The sequence below is a fragment of the Epinephelus lanceolatus genome, chromosome 1 (assembly GCF_041903045.1).
Source record: "Epinephelus lanceolatus isolate andai-2023 chromosome 1, ASM4190304v1, whole genome shotgun sequence".
NCBI classification, from domain to species: Eukaryota; Metazoa; Chordata; class Actinopteri; order Perciformes; family Serranidae; genus Epinephelus; species Epinephelus lanceolatus.
The window spans coordinates 52,240,233-52,264,149 of record NC_135734.1 but is presented as its reverse complement, the minus strand read 5'-3'; the positions used below and the strand labels follow the sequence as shown (position 1 = coordinate 52,264,149).

The 23,917-nt window shown below is 43.9% G+C and overlaps 1 protein-coding gene across 2 annotated transcripts in view; it reads right to left on the bottom strand.

Annotated features, from left to right (window-relative positions):
* Positions 1–23,074, bottom strand: part of grm7 (glutamate metabotropic receptor 7) — a 427,000-nt gene extending 403,926 nt beyond the window's left edge. For both annotated transcript variants that reach the window (XM_033626794.2, XM_033626793.2), the window contains exon 1: positions 21,741–23,074. In XM_033626794.2, coding sequence (XP_033482685.1) covers positions 21,741–22,253 — 513 coding nt within the window. In that variant the 5' untranslated portion in view covers positions 22,254–23,074. The remainder of the gene's footprint in view (positions 1–21,740) is intronic.
* Between the last annotated feature and the right edge of the window lie 843 nt (positions 23,075–23,917).

Genomic DNA, 23,917 nt, shown 5'->3' with positions numbered 1-23,917 from the left:
AGAGGAAGAGGAAGAAGCTCTGCTGCAAGTGAAAACAGAACCAAAGAAGAAGAGTCATTGTTCATAAATCACCTCCATGTTCCTGAGGTTTAGAAAACAGATGTCGTTTCTCAGAGAAGTCGGATAGAAATGTTTTCCTGACTAAATCTTACAGCGTGCTGTGCAGATATCTGTGCTCGCTCACAAGCAGGTCAATCACTGTTGTTAGAGACGGGAGAGAAACACAGAGATGTGTTCATTAAAGCCACAGCTCATTATGGATTATTCTGATTTATTACAGCAAAGGTCACTGCTGGTCTCCACTGCTGCTGACACAGAAACAGGACGGAGTCCCACTCAAAGACAAAACTAATGAAGTCCAGAGGACGAGTGTGTGAGCAGATGTCTGACAGTCGCTGTTTCACGGCTCGAATCCAAAATAGTGTGAGTCGAGCTCAACTCCCAGCAGCGGAGCAGCAGGTCAGACCTGCAGTGACGAGCTGCACTTCTCCTCCGGCTGCAGCAGCGTGAGAGAGTCTGTGTGAACCGTCCTTCACCTGCTGACTGACCGAGCTGGAACAACATCAGTCACGTCCAACACAACTCCTTTACCCAGAAGTCTGAGGGAGATCTGTCTGACCTGCTCCCTGTGTCCTCGACTCCTCCACACCAACAGGACACGTGATGAGCAGTTACTACTGTCCACACACACACACACACACACACACACACACACACACACACTACCTGTAATGAAGTATTTTTACATCGTTGCACTGGCACTTGTAATGTAAAGAGAAAAGAATGCAATGCAAACGTTTTTGACATATCGTACACCTTCTGTATTTGATGCCTGCAACATGTTCTAATGAAGCTGAGACAGGAACATGTTTCACCTTTTCTTTTACCAACACTCGGGCTGCGTTCACACCTGCCCTGTTTGGTTCAGTTCAGTCTAACTCAGGTTTGTTTGCCCCCTCAGTGCAGTTCGTTTGTGCAGGTGTGAACACACCAAAGCAACCGGACTGATCTTGCAAGTGTACTCTTCTTCAACGTTTGCTTTACTTCCTGGATTTTTCCCACATGGAAATTCTGACCAGTCAAGAGCAGCTTTCTCACACAAGGCATTTGATCTGGTCCTCTTGTAAATGCTGCCGTGAGAACACGAACCAACTCTAGGCAATTATACAACTTTGGAACAACATGAGTCCCTGATTCAGACCAGAGGAGACCACTCTAGGGCTGACAGCAGCCTCAGTAAGGGGGAGCCTGTGACTGCATTACCTTTCTCCTTCAGCAGCTCTCTCCACCTGGGAAAGACTGCCCCGATGTTGACCCTCATTTTTTGAATTTGCCTCTCACATTGTCTTTTTGATTCCCTTTGTGCTTTCTTGGCGACAAGGATTCCGTCTCCCGTGATGCTGCATGTGCATGACCCTGCATTATGCTCAAAGAGTGGGACTGTGTTATGCTGCAGTAGTGCCGGGGTCGTAGCGAAGCGCCTCTTGCTCCTCTTGCTCCTCTCCTTCGGCTCCTCAGTCACGCAGCGCTGGCCTGGCTCTCAACGGAAACGCCGAAGGCGGGGCTGTATGTCCCTTGCTGGTGGATGTATTCTCTAGATGGCGAAACGTTATGGAACCCCCCAGATGACTTACCTGCCCAACGTACAAACAAATCTGAAATTCTCCTTTTACGAGAATAAGTCAGATTATTGGTGGAGGTAATGATGCACCATGTATGCAGACATCAATTTTTGCCAATAAACCACTGAAAATGTTTCACACTGTGCCTTTAACTGTCGGACTGTTTGTCCTCACAGTTTTTCAAAGTGTCCATGTTTGTGAGCAGCTGAGTCTTTCGAGGATGCTCCTTTCATACCTATAAATCATACTATCATCTGTGTCTTGTGAAAAGTTTCAGGTGTGACTTTTTTGAATATTTCACAACTTTCCCAGTCTTGTGTTGCTCCTGTCCCAACTTTATTGAAACATGTTGCAGCATTAAATTCAAACTGAGTGTATGTTTACAAAAATAAATAGCATTTATCTGTTTCAGCATTAAACATCTGTCTCTACACTGTGTTCAGTTGACTATGGGTCAAAAAAGATGAGCAGATCAATGCCGTCTCTATTTATTTACATTTACAGCTACAGCAGCTGTTCTTCACTCGTACTTCTTCCACTGATACCAGCTACAACAACAGGGCTCAGTGTGACTGCACGCTTATTGTTTTCACAGTGTGTAGAGAAGCCAAGGAGATGTGACTTCACCAAGGAGACATAATGAACTGTAATTAAGTGGCACCTGATTAATTGGTTGGTATCCATGGCAACAAGCATCATCTGCTCCCTCCATATACTTTTCTTTATCTCTGACAGAGTCATTTGAAAACATAATGTGTATCATAAATACCACAGTGAGTTTTTACTGCAGTGAATTGGCAGGAGGCTCGCTGCTGTGATACAGAGTCAGCTCCGACAGAAGCTCAGTGATCACTGCCCTCATTAATGTGGGCTGATCTGTACTGTAACATCCTGCTGCTGCTGCTGCTGCTGCTGCTGCTGCTGCTGCTGCTGCTGCTGCTGCTGGGAGACCTGGATGGGGTTTGTCAGGCTGCACCAGTGACGTGTGAGTTAATCACTTCAGTGGGTTTTATCAGTGTGATATCAGTATGACTCCGCCCACCAGTCCACCCTGTGGTTGTGTGACTCCGCCCACCAGCCCCCAGCTTTATTTTTGTTATTGATGCTAACTGTTTGCACTCTGTCCCTTTGCTGCTGTAATGTTGCATATGCACATACATATATATATATTGCACATCCCCGTTGTGGGACGAATAAAAGATTATCTTGTCTCATCTTATCTTATCCTAAAAACATGTTTTGTGAGCTGTTTCAATTTAATGAGTATTTTATAAACTATTTTTTATAATAAACACAACAAAAAGCTACAATTTCAAGTGAAAACTGAGGAATATTATCACAGACTGTTCCTGGGGTGCTTCATGAGTCTGTGCAGCACTGAGCGGCTCAGAGGAAACAACCACAGCAGTTAAAACTGGGAACTAAATGATGGTTTGAATAACAACTCAACCACAACAGGATTTTAAAAATCAGATGAACGTGTGGAGCCTGATCTTTACATCCATCTGAGGTTTTTATCTCTCCAACCTGTGGTGAGCTTTCAGATGAATGGCGCTGACACAGACAGGCTTTTCTGCCCGTTACAGATGAACCTGCGTGACTCTGCATGCCTCACGGGGCTGCTGGATTTTGGCACAGTGGTTTTTCTTTGAGTACTCACACGGTGCCTTTGAAACTACAGTATGTGTGGTCACCCAAAATCACACACAGGCCTGCACCTGGGGGCCTGCCTTAATGGAGCTGCAAGAGCCTGTTCCTAAATGAGGAAATGTATTAAAGAAAAAACAACTTCACAACAAGCAGAGCATAATGTAAGGCTGTGTTACTTCTGAAGGCAGCAGCAGCAACTGCTTCATTTCCAGATGACCTGAATTAAATAAACTGTTCAGCACCTCCTTTTTGGGATCACATTTAAATCCTGTGCTTTTAATAAACTGCAGACAGTTTCTCCTGCAGTGTAACACAGCTGCTGTCTGCGGACAGGAGAACAGGACACATCCTCACTGGGAGCATGTTAGTGTCCTGGGCATCATGTTTTACCTTTATTAATATTCATATGTGAGGTTCTGCCCTGCCAGCAGCTGCACAGGTGGATACATGTACAGTCTGCAGGTTGAGATTCATGAAGCTACATGCAAATTCCTCCAGATGTACAAAGAAACTAGACTCCCTGCCCCGTGGTTGTATGACTCCGCCCACCAGTCCGGTCTCTGACAGTCTCCATCCATGTCAGTGAAAACATGGATGCTTCACACACAGAATCTCAAGGCACCTGAATCGAACGCAACTGGACTTATTTTGTCTTAGAAGACATTTCACCTCTTATCCAAGAGGCTTCATCAGTTTATGCTCGTCTGACTCGGCTGGAACTAGTCTGACAAACTGCTGTGGAAAAACCCAGGTATTTAACCTCTGAGGAGGTCTTCACAAGGCCAATGATGTCATTGGACATCAGTGACATCAGTCTTCATTGGTCGACTACAAACATGACGTATCATGTGAAACATGGAAGTAGCTACATGCCCATTAGCCCACAGCGTCATTAACAGGCGGCTCGCTCAGTGTGTGACGTGCACTTGGAGATAAAATATAGGCCTATATTAATGAAGGTTCATTAGTACGGTTTGTATTTCTCTGTAATGTAGCACAGTGTTAACAATGTTACTGATACTATTCTTTCTCACACCTTCAACTCAAACCACCAAAATATATCATTTAATCATTACATTCATATCAGAAACATGCAGGAGACTAGTCCACTGATGGACCCTGATGAGGACTGTTGGTCCACTGATGGACCCTGATGAGGACTGATGGTCCACTGATGGACCCTGATGAGGACTGTTGGTCCACTGATGGACCCTGATGAGGACTGTTGGTCCACCGATGGACCCTGATGAGGACTGATGGTCCACCGATGGACCCTGATGAGGACTGTTGGTCCACCGATGGACCCTGATGAGGACTGATGGTCCACCGATGGACCCTGATGAGGACTGTTGGTCCACCGATGGACCCTGATGAGGACTGATGGTCCACCGATGGACCCTGATGAGGACTGATGGTCCACCGATGGACCCTGATGAGGACTGTTGGTCCACCGATGGACCCTGATGAGGACTGATGGTCCACCGATGGACCCTGATGAGGACTGCTGGTCCACCGATGGACCCTGATGAGGACTGATGGTCCACCGATGGACCCTGATGAGGACTGATGGTCCACTAGGAACAGTCTAAAGCCCTATTCGGACGGGATTAGTTTTACATAGGTACGTGTGGTAAAGTAATAATTACCAGAGATTTTAGTCCCGTCCGAATGTGCCATGTCAGTAAAGATTACTGCGACTTTGCGGGGGGGGGGGGGGGGACAGGCAGCCTTATAATGCTGCAACATGCATTGCAATATTTCAGCCCGCAACAATCCCAAACACAGCCGGTGAAATCCTGGAGGGATCAAGAAGATGAAGTTATTTGTGCTTCATGTATCAAGTTATGTTCATGTGTGACAAATGTTTCACTGCATCTGTTTCTGGTGACTTATAATGAACCCACTAACTGACATCACATTTTTCCACCTGTCTTGACGACATGGATTTCAGCTGTATGAAGATGACGTCACTCAGCAGCAACACTTACATGTCATCCTGTGGACCAAGACATACAGAGCAAACTCATACTTTGTCTTTGTACAAGGAATTAATTCTCCAAATCCACGGCCAGTAATATAATATGTGTTTGAAGAAGAAAAGTAAGGAACAAGTGTTGAGCTTAAATCCATGTTTAAAGAAGTCTGTCCCATGGTGACAGTTAATTTGCTCACTTTAAGCCTCAGGATGAAAAACCACTCAGATCCGCACAACTAAACAGATCCGAGCCCAAACCTGCATCGATGTGAAATCACTACCAACAAGCTGAAACAAGGCTTTTTAATCTCAAACTGCACCAACTAACACAGGAAACAGAGTGTGAGCGGTGTCCGCACCCACAGGAGCTTTTGTGCCGGTAATAGATGGGCCTGTGTGGCTGTGTGCGTCTCAGAGGGCCGACTCAGACGACCACAGCAATTCTTTTATACTTAGCAAAGACAGCGAGGAGAAAGAGGCTTCTCAAGCAGCTGTGACAGGCCGAGGAGCAACACAAAGACGCCCCGAAACAAGGAGAGAAGCAGCTGAGAGTGCAAACAGCCTCTCCTGGGTGTTGGATTAATAGAAGAGGAGGGCTGCAGCTTTGTGAGGTGGAGGCAAAAGGATGGAGGGTCAAGGGAGAGCAGAGAGGAGGGAGGAGAGACAAATGCAAACACCTGAGAGGAGAAGTTTTTCTTTACTGCTGCTGCTGCTGCTGCTGCTGCTGCTTCCTCCAGCGTCTCTGCAGCATTCAGTTCAGGTCCAGACTGTGGAGACCTGTTTAATACCACACAGACTAAAATATAACAATATCAGACTCTGATCATATTAAAGTATGATGAGAAACAAGCACATGTGCCTCAAATAACTTATTATTCCATCACCTTTTTAACACTGTCCAGCAGCATAGCAACAATCTGTGATATAATGATTTACATTAATGGACAGATGAGATTTAAAATGATCAGTTCATTCACTGATCTGTGTCCCCTTGTTATCAGCAGGAACAAGCAGTGAACACATTAACATGTCACGTTGCTGTGGTGAAGTCATAGTGGGTGTTTCAGACCAGAGTTTTAGTGTGACTACCTGCAGCAACAGTGTTCCTGACAGCTCTCCTCGTGACAAGATCAAAGTAATGGGAATATTTCCAGCTGCTGAAGGTCAGCGTCTTCATCGTCCAGATATCTTTTAGCCATATGGGACTGTAATATGTGATAATTGCACAAATTTAATAGTTCAATTTTTAACAAATATGTTTCTTCTCCTTCTTTTTGAGAAGAGTTTTCATGTTTTCCTTTAACTCTTTGAGACAATCAAACCGGATCTCGTCTTGTGTGAGATTATATCTGTTCCATGTTTTTCTCCTCACTGACTTGGTCAATCCATGTGAAATTTGGCACAGTGGTAGAGGGTCATGGGAGGATGCCAATGAAGCAATATTACATCAATTGGCCAAAGGGGGGCGCTATAGCAACCCATTGAAATGTCAAACTTTGAATGGGCATATCTCATGCCCCGTATGTGGTAGAGACATGAAACTTTGCACAGAGATGCCTCTCCTCATGAGGAACACATTTGCCTCAAGAACCCATAACTTCCGCTTATATAGATTTTCCGCCATTTTGAATTTTTTGAAAAACACTTCAAATGGATCTCTTCCTAGGAAGTTTGAGCGATCTGCATGAAACTGGGTGAACATAATCTAGGGACCAATATCTAAAGTTCCCTCTTGGCAAAAGTTGGAAAACTTACTAAAACTGAGCTTCTATAAGGCAATGAATATTGCGGAGGGCGTGGCTCATCACATAAAGGTGTAGAACATCTCAAGGGGCGCAGGCTGCGTATCCAGCAACATCACTGATCCTCACACAGGTTTATGAAAAATCCTCTGTCAAAACAACAAAGCAAAACACAACTGAAGCGCTGTCAGGAGCTCGCCGAACAGGCAGTGATATATCTAGTGAGCACTATTTTGGTCTCGTCCATTATTGCACAAAACCTTGCCTCATTTGTGACACCTCACACAGGAGATCAGGACGCACACTCTGACGTCACCGTCTATACACCAACAATAAAAACAGAGTTTCAGGATATCTTCACTCTAGACGGGGTTTTCAGAAGGTCCTTGTGTCAGTGAGCTAAATCAGTTTGTGTGAATAAAAGAAACATTTTAAGACAGATCCGTAAACATGTGGAAAAGGCCAATATTCAAGTCTTCTTAAGATTTCTTTGAGACCTGCAGACTCTGTTCTCCAGTGTGACGACATGAACAGCCTCCGCTGTGTTCGTATAAAGACCGACTCAGACTGTGATATTGGATGATGTTTGATTTGTTCCACAGTCCTGCAGCGACTTCATTAACACGACACTGTGATGTGTGGTATAATATTAAAGGACACTTCTTTAAATGCTGAATGTTGCCTCTAATGCTGGAGTTTTGGAAAGTACATCATTCATATTCATGGATGGTAGTTTCTCCCCATGATGCAGGAGACCAATTCTCCCAGCAACAGGCGACAAAGTGAGTGAAGATCAAAAACTCTTTTCAAACAGCCCATAAGGAAACGGGAGCTTCCTGTGCGATGAAAGGCGCCGTGCTGAGGAAGCTACCTGGGAAGCTGTTTTTATTTTTTTTGGGCCAATCACAGCTGCCCAATTTGTTTTGAATTGCGTCATGACCCCAAAATGTTCCTGATTGCTTCCCTTCTGAGTCTGGATTTATCTTTCTCTGTGCAGCGAGGCTCCACTTCCACCTGCGAGAGTTTGGAAAGTAATGAAAGTCAGACACGAAGCGAGGCGTCTGCATCCAACACAAGTGGAGTTTTAATGAATCAGCACTCTTGTTGTGGCACTTCACTGAATATAGGTCAGAAAAAAAGGCTGTCCAAGAGTTATGGGTTTGTGTTGTATCCAAAAATACAGAATGCAGTCCCAGAAAGTGGCAGAGCCTTTACTCACAGTCAGAGCTGCAGGAAGAGTCTGTGTGAAGAAGAGCTGGAAGGAGAGTTCACATCCAGGTGTTTCAGATCAGGCTGAATCCGATTCTGTCGTCTGATCAATCATTCATAACTGCTGAGTCATATTAAGGCTCACAGGAGCTGCAGCTTCTCTCAGCAGATAATAACACAACTGTCACAGTCCATCAGACAGACAGACAGACAGATAAACCCACTCACATTCACACCATGTACTATTGTAAAGCCCCTTTATACTCACTGTCTCCTGCTGGTTCTGTGTTTATACGATTCATTTACAGCAGTGTTTTAAGGCTGCGTTCACACCTGCCCTGTTTGGTTCAGTTCAATCAAAGGAACTCTGGTGCGGTTGGTTTGTGGTGAGAAGGTGTTCCGACCTGGATGTGAAGCAACTGCAGTCACATGACACATTGTTTGGGTTAAACATGAGCATGTTACAGTCCTGGAGGATTATTAATGTGCACCTCCTCCTGTACTGCCTTAATATGCACATTCAGCACATCCAATGCATCAAAACATTGTTTTCTAGTTGGAGCCGCGCCTCGTTTTCAAACTGTATGCTTTGACTAAAATGAACAATGACAGCAATATAGTCCACGATGAGCAGCGCTAAAATCAACCTGCGTAGTTGTCCCTCCATTGTGACATTAGAAAGTGTCACATTTATCTTGCAAGTGTACTCTTCTTCAACGTTTGCTTTACTTCCTGGATTTTTCCCACATGGAAATTCTGACCAATCAAGAGCAGCTTTCTCACACAAGGCATTTGATCTGGTCCTCAAGAAATCATAAGGATACAGAAATAGAAAATAAAGTGCATAACACAATGTATACATATATGTTGTAAAAAAACAGAAAACAAACATGAAATATGTTCAAATATGTGCATTCTACTAAAGTGTGCTCAATAAAAGAACCAGAATAGAATAAATAAGAATGAAATGTGAAAGACTATTGTACAGTTAAATCATGATATAAGTGTTTTTATGAACGGTGTCTATTTGCACCCAGGTGAGACCAGTCACACTGCAGCTGTTGAGCTGTGTGCACCCGTCCGTACGATGTGTTTTCTGCTGTGAGGTTCCCTCCCTGCAGAAAACACAGAACATCCTGAACGACTCTTTCCATCCTGCTCATCTTGAAAAAAATGCCACAGGTGCATCAAAACACCACGCGAGTCAGTCTCTGCCACAAAGCCATCACCATACCGACCTCTGACCTGAGGCCAACTCACTACAACACATCACAGCTCGTTCTCTAAAGTGCAATAACTTATTTTATGTGATATAATATGAACGAGCACTTTTTAAAATCCCATTTTAACAGCATATGTTGGCGATGAGTATACGGTATCTACATATACTGAAGAATGTGAGTGGAATGGAGGGATTTATTTTTTTTTATTACTGTTTATTACTTTAACATGACCCTGGTCCTTGGTGCACCTGCATTTCATTGCATGTTTTTTACAGTGACAATAAAGAAATCTGAATCTTTGTACGACCTCAATCCACACGACCACCTCCCTATGACTTCCTCCATGTATGATACACAAACATGAAGCACCTCATGGATTTAAATATAATGCAAATAAAATTTAAATGTAATTTCTAGGAGAAAGACAGTGACTCTCCTCTGCTGGCGGATCATTTGTATCTGTGGAGAATAAAAAAAGCCAAACTTTAAGAACCAAATTCTCTTAAATCAGAAACACAACATTTTTTTAAACAAAGTTCTTAAAAACCCACCGCGCCCTCTTCCCCACCACGACTACCTCCACTCTTCTCCTCTTCTGAGACTGTCCGATGCTCGTAGGTGTCGTCTCTGAGACCACAGCCTGGTTATAATCCTGCTGCATTTGAAAAACACAACAACAGTGTGGACGACGTGTTTCTGCTCTCACACACTTTATAACTGTTTCCATCGCAGCGCCATCATTCACCACACATTCACGGCCCCGTGTGGCAGCCTCACACTGATATCCTGCAGTCTGACACAGATTTTATGAGACAATCTAACACACTGCGACATGAAATACTCCCAGACTAAAGGCACCTTCAGTGTCTGCTCCACCTGACCTGCATACACTGCCGGCCTGTGGGAGGGAACTGGAGCAGTGACAGGACTCCACACAGGAACACCACCAGGGATTCACCCTGCAGGGACCTCTCTCCTGTGAGGCAACAGTCACTGAAAATGAGCCATTATACCCGCTGTCGGGTGAATTCCAGCCACCGCAAACTGTACCAATTCACTTTTAATAGGCTAAACTGTGTGCTGCTCAATATTCATACTGATGTACCCAGCAGTGGGATATTTCACACAGGATTATGTAAAGAATGTGTGACCCAGGTCTGATATTTAGCACTTGAAACAGTATAATCGACTGTTTTGCCGAGCCTGGTAGAGAGTGTTTCCACTCCACGCTGAGCAGACGGGGTGGCTATCCTGCCTGGAGCCGCAGCCACGCCGGCTAACAGGATTGGTTTTGGTTTGAATGGAGAATCTTCTTGTCATGCAGTTTAAATACTCCTTCTGACGCCTGTTCAACCAACCAGGACACAAACTCTGCTGCTTACATTCCTATCTGTGTCGTCCTCTGCAACTTCAGGCTGAGCCACAGTAAACCTGTGTGAGAGCCAACACAACATCAGTCACTCAGAGAGGCTCAGTCCAGATTCTCCCCCCTGATGTCATCATCTGACCAAATTTTTAAGACAGAACAAGACAGATTAATCTATCAAAGAAGCCCAGCAGGCAGTAGAAACAGCTGAAATAGCTTCAGTTAACTAACAGCAGAGTTCCAACATTTTCATGGACAAAATTTTAAAACTTTTCCGTGACTTTTCAAGAACCCTTAATGACATTTTTTCTCTTTGTACCACTTACCCTGCACTCTTCAAACATGTCAGCTTTAAACTCTATTCAGACAGAATTTCAGGTAGCAGAGAAAAATGGAAGGCAGTGAGAAAATGCAACATCATCCTCACTGTGACCTCGTCACATGTCCACGTTTGGTCATGGACTTTCCACGTCCACATATGGCGTCCAAGGTACCCTGGGTGTGTTGGTTGTTGATGTTCTGGGACGCCGTGTCAACTTCAGCCTGTTACATGCATTGTCTGTTTTCAAAATACACTTCGGTTTTCACAGGAAATATGCAGTTTGCATACAGTCTCTTTCAAAATAAAAGCACTACATCGGTACAAGACCATGATTGATGTTTTTGTCCTCCAACAACACACACACACACACACACACATGTGGCTGGGTTTAGGAAAAAAGAACTGCGAGTACGAACTGGTTCTTCTGATTCATACAGGAAGTGAACACCGGCCTTAAGGGTGAGAGTCAGTGGTTGTTGGACCCATCCATCACCCCTCCCGCCCTACTCAGACTTTGCCACCTTCACTTTTGTTGTCGTCCTGCTGCTTCTCCACCTGATGGCGCCAGGTGCTGTTAAACCATAATGGCAACCGGCTAGGTACTGTTTCATGCCAACATGAAAGGATTTTCTGTCTGTGTGTGACGCCAGAAGTCACTGCCTAAGCACCGGTTTTTGATGACCTCAGAGTGAGACCAGGTTGGAACATGCAGAGATGTACCTGATGGTAAGCAAGACGTCACAAATCAACACAGAGCTGTGTCACATCGACAGCTACAGGAAATAAATTTGCTGTTATGTGACATTACATTATCACATTACACTTTCCATGACTGTGGGAAGCCTGTAACAGTAATGAATAAACTGTGAGAATAGCTTGGTAAAAGTAACTGAAATGAAACTGAAATGCTTGTTATAACGATCAAGTTACATATATATATATCTTTGAGTCCACGTTACACTTCAATATCTCAACAGATTTTAACAGTTTTAATGATTATTTATAAGGACACATTTAAAGTTATTGGCTTCTTTCCATCACAGGTAGCTTGTTTAGATTTAGTCTACTGCAGTTTGCAATGCATGCTGGGAATTTCCCTCTACTACTCTGTTTGGAGGGCTACTCTCAATCCCACAACAGAAACAGGACACCCTTCCCTACACAGCAGCACTACAGACGGAGTGGTAGGGCCAAGGCAATCAGAGAGTCAGGAAATAAAATCACTTCCTCCTCATTAAAAGAAGTGAAGTCAGGTAACAATAAAACACTCCTTCATGAACTGATTGGATGCTTCACATCGTGACATGCATGTATAACTCACTGATGCACTGTGGGAGTATTTACAGAGGACTTGTGGCTGTTATTCAGGAGCTAAACAAACTTAATTACTGAGGAACCACACTGGAGTTTGATGTCAGTAAAATGTTGGGTCTCATGTGTTATGTATTTTAAGTTGTTCCTGCTCAGAAACACAAAGCACGAGACTGACTGACCACTGCAGCAGAAAACTGAGTTGGAAATGTAACGTCGGAGAAAAGCAGGAGGAAAATCTGCAGCTATGAGCGAGACGAGTCCAAACAGAGAAACATAAATCACAAGATGCACTGTGAAGTCATTTTACAGAGGCTCTCTGCTCAGCACCGCAAATCACTACCCTGACATTTTTTTTTTTTTTTTTACACAACGTTGTTTCCCTCCTGCTTCTTTTTAATGTTTCACAGCAGCTCCGCTCCACTGAGACGTGACTGAAGCAGCCTCTTATATCTCCTTATTTTTATCTGTTTACTGAGACGATCCTGTAAAAGCAGAGTTTAAAGCTCCAGTGTGACGGATTCAGAGGGAAATATTGTCAGAGGTGGAATATAATATAATCAGCTGAGAATAAGAATCGTTGCGTTCTGGTTACCTTAGATTGAGACGTTTATATCTACACAGGAAGCAGGTCCTCGTCTACAGATGTTCTACATCTGTAACAAGCAGCATTGGAATTACACTGATTCTTTAAAACATGAAACATCTCTATTCAGTGTTTTTACTGGTTTAAATCAGCTGGTGTGTGTGTTTCAGAGAGGAGGAGACCTCTGTGGATAATTCAGCTCCTGAACACTGAAGGAATTTAAACCAGGAGAAGTTTCAGCTGGTTGCAGTCTCTGATCCTCACCACTAGGTGCCACTAAATCTCCCTTAATCTGACACACTGTTCCTTTAATCCGTGACAAAACTCGTCTGTTGCCAGTTTACCTGCATGCTCTACTTCTGTCTCAGTTTCCTCCTCTTTACATCTGTTTTTATTTCTCTTGTTTGTCTTTCCTCCTCCTCCCCTCTCGTTCTGTCTGGGTGTGCTTCATTAGGCCGTAACACCGGTCGACTCAGCACAGGTGCACGTTGACGAGAAGATACAGGGTCATTAAACCCTCCCGTCGCTGCACATTATGGTGTATACCTCCTTTGTTAGCCATAAATTTTAGCGAGCATGAGAGCAAAATGAAAATTTAACTTCTCTCCGTCTCTCTTATAAAAACACAAGAGTTTGGCTGCAGCGGCATTTTATGAGCCGTGCTGCTGCTGCTGTGGAGCGAGAGGGACGGTGCTGCTACACAAGACGTGCCACATAATGACAGTGGTAGGTGGGTTCGGTTGGATGTGTTTTGTGTCGGTAATGGGAGTCAGTGGGCGGGATGGAGGCTGCAGCTCATTAGATACATACACTGTAATATGACTCCACCATATGTGACCATGTTAATTTGGATAATGGGCTATCAGTGCTTTTTACAGAAAAACACATGTAGCATCAGGACTGCTGTTTCAAGCAGGTCACTGAGAACAAACACTGTGACTTGGTTCATCGCCTCTTTCACATTACGAGACGGTCACACACGACATGATGAGGAAATTAACCTTTGAAAGACGGACCTCCAGCAGACGGCCACGGGAAATGGTTGTTTGCATGATTCTGTTTAAACTGATCTAAAATAAGAACGACAACAGAGATAATTCACCCTTTTAGCAGCAGAGAGCGAAGGCTTCTGTCTTCCTCATCATCAGGTCAGTACCTTATGACAGAAGAGTGAACACAGTTCTCTCAGCAGCAGAGAGGCTTCTGTGTTCATGTCATTACGCTGTACACTCGTAATGACGTCAATGCGTCGTGGAAGATCGTGGGTCAAAATATCCAGAAAAGCACACTGGCTTACAGACTGCAAAATCAGACCGGATGAAGAAGAAAATCCTGGTATATTTGACATACTGTATTTGACATACAGTGTACTGGGACATACTCAGTCTTCTTCTGGCGTATAATATAGTATGGTGGTATAGGGACTGGAATGTACAGTTGGTTATGGTTGAGTAAAGATTATTTTTTCACTTGAAACACTTGGTTTTGGTGGCACAATTCTGGCTGGAAAAAGTAGCAACGTCTCAGTTTGTCTGCCTAAACAGCCGCTGGAAGCTCAGTGACGAACCACAACCAGTTTTGTTGACTGTTGGTGTTGAGCAGAGATCTGCAGTTTGGCGGTCTAGGAGTCACACCATCCACCATCCCCTCCACCTCCTCAGGACAAAGTCAGCTCACATACTACGTCACTTTAGAGATGTTGGTATGACACACATTTGTGGAATGTACAATGCAGACATTTTCCTCTGGGGACGCGGACGGTGAAATAACTGTTAGCTACAGCCTGAATCAGACCATGAATACATGTGTAAAATCTACGAGACACAACTCTGAAAATTATTTGTCAAACGTCCTAAAGAACTGAGCGTGAGATGGATCGGCGGTTTGGTGCAGCGTCTACAGTGATGCTGGGCCATCGTGATGAAGACGGAGCTGAGCTTGGAAGAAAAGCTTTCGATTTCCTGTTCCATCTGCGTCCCAACCCTGACCCGGCTTCGGATAAGTGGTTGAACATGAATGAATGGACGTCCTCAGCTTGTATCAGCCTGTTAGTGTTTATCATGTAACGTTTAGTAAAGTTTCAAGTTTGATAAAATCAAACACAAACATGTTGTGAAGTAACGTTACGACCTTACAGCAGTATTTCAGAAAGATTTGGGAACATCCTGATATTTACTGAAACACTTTTGGCCACTAAGATCTCAGCATGAATATCTGATGCCGTCACATCTTTAATAATGAGAATAAAAGAGAACGATGGAAAAATTCATGAGTCTAACTACTGATACCAGCACACGCCCGCGTGCTGCCACCCCACTGCCCTACATGTACTGTAAAAATCTTTTTCTGGCTGTGACCTGACCCAAGATCCACCGGGGGAGGGGGCAGCAATCCAGAGAGTGAAGCCTTAATGTGTTTGTGGTGTGACTCCGCTGCCAACTAGGCCATTTAGGAACATCAGGGGCGTAATGAAGTGAAAACAGCTGTGGAACACATGACTTTTCTATCACAGGGGAAAATAATTACCCTCCCATCTCATCCCACTGAGTGTTGGGTTGAAGGGATGCAGAAACCAGGTTCCTCCCATTCTCCTCCACTTGTGACCCAGTTAGCTGCAGAAAAACCTGCGAGATGTTCTGTAACATGTGTGACGGACAAATTAGTGGGGTAAAATTAAAATTGCAAATATTTTTTAAGTTTTTCTTGTATAAATGAGGATGTAGTAGAGAGTCATTTATTTCATTCATGGTTTTTAATACCAGGACAGTCTGCAGCAGCCATGCGTACTCCTCTGAAAATAAATTTCATTTTTGTTTATTTTCTTCTGACTCAAGGTCACAGTTCACCCCTTTTATTAAAGTTCTGTTTGTTGTGTTATTGGCCTTCACGGCAGCGCTGAAAAAAGAAACCAGCAGCATCTTGGTGCCGTGCGCTTTGAAAAATGTGAGACAGAAGAAACACTCTCAGCTCCTGGTGAGAAACAGCCTTTCAAAGTCTGTTATTTAAAACATCTTGAGCCCGGCCGCCATTAAATTCTTTTCCAAATCAGCTTTCAACGGCTGAGAGTGAAAGCCAAAGCCTTGAAAAGCTTACAAAGTTACTAAGCTGTGGCTCAGACGTAAATAAATAAAATATCTGAAGCAGCTGAAGAAACAAAGGGAGAGGGGGGTCCAGAGGGGTCCTGACCTGCGCCGCTCGTATGAACAGTTCACTAATCAAAGTCATTTCTTCTGGTTTAATCCGCCTTCTTAGGAGTCACTTGTGTTTGGGTGAAGGAAACATCCCAGAGTCTCCGTCTGCTTCTGAATGGTATCAACATCTTTGACAAAAGAAACGTAATAACAGACATATTTGTCCAGTTTATCAAACTAAAAACAAAACCTCCCCCAAGATGGAAATTTTACACATTTGAAAGGAAAAAACCTCAGAAGTTTTGTAATCATAGCTGACCCGGTCTCACTGAGTCGTCCAACAGAGACAAAGAGTTTCAACATTTTTACATAAAATCTATCCAGTGAATTCTGTCATTTCCAGACGTGTGGATGCTGATAAATCTTGTTCTTTTTGTGGACACACGATGAAACATCTTTCAGTGCAGAAACAAACATGACATTTCTGTCTGATTTAAGTTGTCATGTTTTCAGCACCACTGATGTCGCTCATTGTTTTACCCTGAAAGATATGATCTGTTCTGCTGATACGAGCGACATGTTTATTTCTTTACTGTATTTGGGAAATTGAACTCAGTGCTGAGCTCTCTGCTGCTCACAGCAACAACACAAGCACGGAACAGAAAATGACAAGAAAAAAAACGTAATGAAACTCTGTGACGTGAAATGCATTGTTTGTGTTTGTTTTTTTCTAATGTCCATTTTTATTTATTATACGTTTTCTGAATATTTTTATATTATTATTATTATTATTATTTAATTCTCAGCTTTTGTAGAATATCATTAATCTCCCATTGCAGTTGATGTTCCCAGCAGCACATGATCTGTGTGTTGTACGGTCTAATAAAGGTTAACAAAAATACAGAGCTGTTTTCTGTGTTTTCCTGCACTGTAAACCCAGATTTTGTTTCTAATTAAACTTCAGAGTAATCTTTACTAATTCTTTCATGCTTTGTAAAAACATGTTATCATTACTAAACAACATTAGTTGTTTGTACTATTTAGCTGAAAGATTTATTCCACTAATCATGTTAAGCAGAGATAACTTGGTATGTTAACTTTTTTGTAAGAAAGGGGAGGGGCTAATTCAAAATTCTGCCTGGTCATGTGACGAGGCCAGCTGCTTGTAATTGGTGTGTCCATTTCAGGCTCTACACTTGGTGGAACCAGCACAGCGGTGGCAGACCGTGAAGCAGCAAGAGGAATGGTTAGTATGTGAATTAACTATTGTAGTGATCTTTGTGGGGAATTTTAATACTCAAAACAACAGTCTGTTAACAATAAGTAAATGCTAAAGTAAACTTAGAGATAACTTGCTGACGCAGTTTTTTTCTGTCTACTGTTTGAGCCGACTTTGCAAGTGCATGGTGTTCATTCATTTCAAGAAATAAACTTAAACTAAATTAATCTCAATTAATTACCTGAAATAAATTAATCTCAATCGCAATTATCTCTATCTCGGAAGTTTAATTAGAAACAAAATCTGGGTTTACAGTGTTCAAACAAGTTGCAGCTGATGTTATGCTTTTTTGTTTTTCAAAATAAAATGCATTGGAGCATTTAAATGTATTGTTTAATTTCTTCATTTCCATACAATTTAATTGAAACAATGTTTTTATACAATCTTAAAAATCAAAAGCTAATTAAATTAGAAGAAAATACATTAATTGTAATGAATGATAAGTTGCAATAACTGGTTTCTAATGATTTTGAGTAGACACTACTAATACGTACTTATCAAGCCTACTGCATAAAATTAAGGTTATATGTTAACACAACATGACGTCTTAAGTTTCAGTTTGTGTAAAAACTGAAGGTTCTATGTTAATACAACTTGACTTATTTAGTTTTAGCTAATGTAAAAACTTAACCCGTATAAGGCAGCGGGTTTCCACGCAATTTGCGAGTAAAGTCAACTAATTCGGGTTTAGAGTGTATGAAAACTACCAAAAAAATATATATCCCACGTAATGATGAGCCAGTACTTTGTGCATAACCCACGATAATTTGGAAGTGTGATCACGTGGCCAATGTGCTGACAGGAGTGAACAATGATGCTGAGTCTTGTGAGGAGGCAGCTCAGGGAGGTGGATCGGTCACCAAACACAGGACTCTGAGTCATTTTAAGGTACATGCTGAACATTCCTCTTCCTAACCCTAACCGCTGTAACTCTGATCAGACTAAAATGCAACATCTACTCTGATAAAATAGCGTCAGCGTCACAGATGCAGCAACAAATGTCAGTGATGTCACAGCCTCAGAGACAACAACAACAACAACAGCTCACTCTGCCTTTTTATTTACTCCTATGGTTTATGTGTTTACAATTTACGTCTCTGATTTTGCATTAAAATATTGTTAATTGTTTCTTAATCTGTCTAAAGCAAAGTTACTTGTATAAACACGACACCTTTAATTAACACACCAAGTCAAACACACAAAACAACAAGAACAACATCAGCAAACAAAAGCTGGAGTTCATCTCCTCACAGCTCAGTCTGCTTTGTATTTACTCTTCTACTCCATATTTGTGTTTGTTTGTTTTCACACACAGATAAAACATGTGTTTATAGGTAAACATATATGAGACATATGAGATATCTATGTAAATATGAACGTCTTTATATGAACTGTATATATGTATGTTACTGATTTGCTCTGTTGACTTTTGTCATTTGTGGAATCAGCTGTAAATTTTATTCACTGCCTTTTAATTGTGTTTGTGTTTAGCAACACACTGAATGTTGGCTAATAAAGCCTGTTGAATTAAATTAAACTTAAGTCAAGAACATAACGTCATTCATACTAACAGCTGTGTGAGGATACGTTGTGTTGTTGGGGGGAGGAGTGTCTCTGGGTACAGGAAGTGTTTTACAGAATTCATAGATTTGTTTTCGTAGAAAATAAAGACTGATAAACTGGCCCGGGATCAGCTGATGGTGTAATGAGGTCACGCTACATGTCATCAGTCAAAATAACAGGGTTTGGTGTGATGTTACCGTGCACCTGGTACTGAAGCTTTAACATAACACACAGGAGAGTGCAGGAGCTGTGAGGAGCAGGAGGAGGAGCTGTGAGGAGGAGAGAGATAGAAAGGATTGTTTGAGGTCTTTAACTCGGAGTAATACCCTCTAATTATGAGGCGTATTAAGACTGTGAAGAGCTGAGAGGGTTTTAACAGAATGAAGGAGAAAAGGATGATTTGTTCAACCACCGACCGGCGAACGAGAGGAGCAGAGGAGCTGTTCTTTCAGCACCACTCCTCCCTCCTTCCCTCTCTGCATGTCTTCACTGTGTGTCTGTCTCACTCCGCTCACTCTGCGTGCCTCACACACACACACAGACACACACACACACGTTATAAATCTCTGTCCGAATCTCTGTTTGTGTGCTTTTCTCTCCATCTTACTCTGTCCTCAGTTTCAATCTGATCTCAGTTCTGAACCAAGAACACGCCCCCTGCAGGAGGAGCAGATCGGGTCATGTCTTACTGCTACGAGTCGAGAGGGCAGCTGAGACAGGATTGTTTACAACCAGCATAACCAGACAGCTCATGATGCTCCACAGCAGGTCTGCAGGATATCCTGATAAGATGCATGAACAATTAAAAACTAGATTTTAGTGCAATCACTCAATTAATAAACAAAAGTTTGTTATAATGATGCACCTGAAAACAGAACCAGTGCACAGGCACAGGGCCGCAACAAAGATCTGGGCTCCATGCACAGCCAGTCTCTGTTAGCTCTCTCTCTCTCTCATGCACCTTTCTTTCTTTCTTTCTTTCTTTCTTTTCTTTTCTGCAACCCAGACTTCGCTCTCTTGGGGAAAAACATAACAGTGCGTTGGTGCACACTCACTTGGCTCTTGCTGCATTTAGAGAAAAAAATCCCAGTGCAATGACAGACTAAACCGTTTTGTGCCAGTATGGGGTGGGAGGGGCCTCAGACAGCTGTAGCTTTTTCAAACAACGTTCATTTTTTAAAATCAATTTATTCAGCCAATTTTAATTTAGCTATGGCGCTAATAACTTAGAAATAAAACTGCAAATCAAACCAAACTTTTCTCTCCAGGTTTTCTCAATGACCCCCAACCACTGGGGCCCTACCACTGGGGCCCTACCACTGGGGCCCTACCACTGGGGCCCTGGGTAGTCAGTCCCCAGTTTTGCAGCTTGTTCCAGGTGAGATGTATAACACGACTATATTGTGAACATCAAGTAGAGATGGTCACCTTTCTTTAGCCACTGCCTGAGACTCGCTTCGACAATTAACCTCTCTCCCTCTCACAGACATGACTTGTCACACACACACACACACACACACACACACACTCCTGCGCCCATCCAGATCATTTTCTGCTGAGCAACAGCATGAGCAGGCGAGGTGTGTTTCTCCATACCGCCAACGTTACGGTTTAGTTGCACTTGGCGACCATGGAGCCACTTGCAGATATTATTCACATATGAACTGCAGAGCTGTGTTTGTCTCCACCGTGAATTAATCCTCATGTTTCAAGGTGCAGAAGCAACAGTTTAACTTTCTGCTAATTGCTAACAGCTAACTGTTGAACGGAAGTTTCAGGTTCATCCGAGCCGGGTGCTTCGAAATAAAAGCAGTGCTTCCACCTTGATTTAAACATAACAATACTTTATATACCTTCATAATAAGAGTACCTTATTAAACTGTATTATAACAGTACTTACTTAGTATTTAACTTTGTTGTAACATTCTATATTTTTGTGTTTTAGTCTGCCGTACTTTAGAGACTTCAAAACATCAGCTATAACTCAGCCCTGCTCACAAATAGTCGAAGACAAATCTCAGATCTCAGGAAACTGGCAAGTGGCACAAAAATCAATCTGCAGGGCGCCTTTAATGTCACTGAACACACCACAAACACCAAACCTTTGAAGGATTGAGCTCTCTCATAGACCAGTAACACAAAACATTTTTAATAAGCACATAAATCCTGTTTCTGTCGTCACACTAAAACCTCCAACAGGACACATTTCCAAGCTTCACTCTGACCTGGAAGGATTTATATGTTTCACGCTTCTTAAATACAGCAGCAGTATTTCCTGAGCGCTTCAGTTTCACATCAACATGAACACACAGCTGATGTCTGATCAGAATGTGACGGCTCATCTTTCCTTTTTTGGAAGCCAAGAAGCAGCACTCTCTGATATTAATGCTCAGTGTGCACGCACATCTCACATGAATGGCAAAGCAAACACACACACACACACACACACACACACACACACTGATGGCATCCTCTCCGCAGGAACGTGTGATTTGCGGTTCTTGTCCAGACCCAGCCCCTCAGCCACACCACGCGTGACTCTGAGAGGGTTTTCCTTGTGTGTGTGTGTGTGTGTGTGTGTGTGTGTAACCGGTGGAGACTGTGAGGGGGGACGACAGGCCCGCAGCTTGTGATGCTGCAGCTGAAGCGGCTGCATGAGGACTGCGGGTTACATAAGCAGAAGCTGACACTAATGATGATGTGTGTAAATGAGTCTCATGTAGTGAGTTCAGTCTGAGGAAACTGTGCGCGCGGCCCCTACCTGGAAGAGGCGCAGGATGTTGGCCACCATGATGGACACGGAGCTGGCCGACGCTCCGATGACCCCGACAACTTTCTCGGGTTTGACAAACACCGGCGGCTCCCCGTTGGTGCACCTCACGTCCGACGTGTCCTTCTGAATGAGCGCCTGGACGAAGGTGAGCGACTGCTCCAGCGCGTACGTGTCCCGGGAGCAGGTGTCCAGGATCCGGGCGCCCAGGGTGACGTTGGGCAACAGCTCCTCGTCGCCGTTGATCTGGTCCAGGGCGTACATCATCGCCTCCAGCCGGTGGATGCCGTTTTCCTTCTTGATGTCCCCGCACGGCATCCCCGGGACCCCCCTGGCGTGGACCGGGAAGAGCCCCCCCAGCGTCACGTCGCCCTCCACCCGGATCGAGTGCGGCGCGTAAATCTCCTGGGAGCCGGCCAGGTCCAGGAAAGCGTGAAGCATCCACAACACCCGGAGTGTCAGACCCGCTTTCAGTTGGGGGGCATTATCAGATGGTCTGCCCATGATCGGATCTGCCCCCCACCACACACACACACACACACACACACACTCACACACACCAACAGTTGAACCACAGCAGCTCCAACACCGACTCCGGCTGGAAAACGCGGAGCCTCTGCAGGTGCAGACACTTCTTAGGATAGTTTTACAAATCCAACACCCGAGTTCATTCCTGTCCTCGATCCCGCGGAGAAAAACGACAATATGAGACTACAGTAATCCCGCAGGTTCACACACACAAACACAAACACAAACACCCACACTCACACACATAAACACACATCCAAAGCAAGCTCAGCCACTGATTCACCAATGCGTTATCCCTGTGAAGTGTGCGCAGAGCTGCTGCCGCCGCTGCACGCAGCCACGGTCGCTTGTTGCTCGAGAACCCATTCCGGGATTTCAGAGAGGAAACAAAGAAACACACAGCATCGGTGCGTGTTCACACACAGCTGGAGGAAGGGGCAGGAGAGGAAGACTCCGTCAGGCTATCCCGGTATTCCGTGTGTGGAGCCGTGAAGGACCCAGCCCAGCCGGCTCTGATGTCATACTTGAGTAAATAACAACAGATAAATGTGGTCACACCTGCGGATGGAGATCAGGCAGCTTTAATAGTTTCCTCGAGCCTGGACTCAAGATGTGGGGACACAAAGGAGAAGGCGTCAAAGCGGCACCGCACGCGCTGCTGAGTGCACGAAATAACTCTGCTGAGAGCACGAGCCGTCTGTGACTGGCTCCTCATCCCTCCCACAGCCCGGCCCCACGGTCACCTGTCTGTCTGCGGACGGATGCTGCTGCGCCGAGGAGCACAGGAAGAAGAAGTGGAGGTCTGTGGGCTCAAAGTGTCTGAATAACGAGAACGCCCCCCCCCCCCCCCCTCTCTCTCTCTCTCTCACACACATATAGACACGCAATCACACGCGCACACTCCGCCCACGCGCGTTCGTGTAATTATCAGTCCAAGGTGCCAAAACGATTTGCACAAACACACTGAAACAAAACACATTTTGAATTATGGGCAGCTCGTGTTGTTATGAATGACTGCATTCAGAAGAAAATAAAAAAGCTGCAGTTGTTTCATGTTTACACACACACACACACACACACACACACACTGAACACTGAACACTGGTCTATCTGCTTCATATTTCAGTTCTGCTCACTTCATTAAAATGGCTTTAAATCATTAGTTTAATCTGCTGCACAAAGTGACTCCTTACTTTGATCATGAATTCTGAATGAGAAGATGTGTTTACATCAGAACACCGACTTAAAGGTCCAGCGTGTCAGATTCAGGAGGATTTAGTGGCGCCTAGTGGTGAGGGCTGCAAATTACAACCAGCTGAAACTTCTCCTGGTTACATTTCCTTCAGTGTTCAGGAGCTGAATTATCCACAGAGGTCTCTTCCTCTCAGACACAAACACACACACTGATTTACACCAGGAAACAATTACGATCATGGAGGGGCTTCTAACTACAGTAGCCAAGCAACGACACAAAAAAGCAAATGTCTCTATCTAGAGCCAGTGTTTGGTTTGTCTGCTCTGGGCTACTGTAGAAACATGTTGGTGCAACATGGTGATCTCTGTCGACGAGGACCTGCTTCCTGTGTAGATATAAACGTCTCAATCTACGGTAACGAGAACCCAATGATTCTTATTCTCAG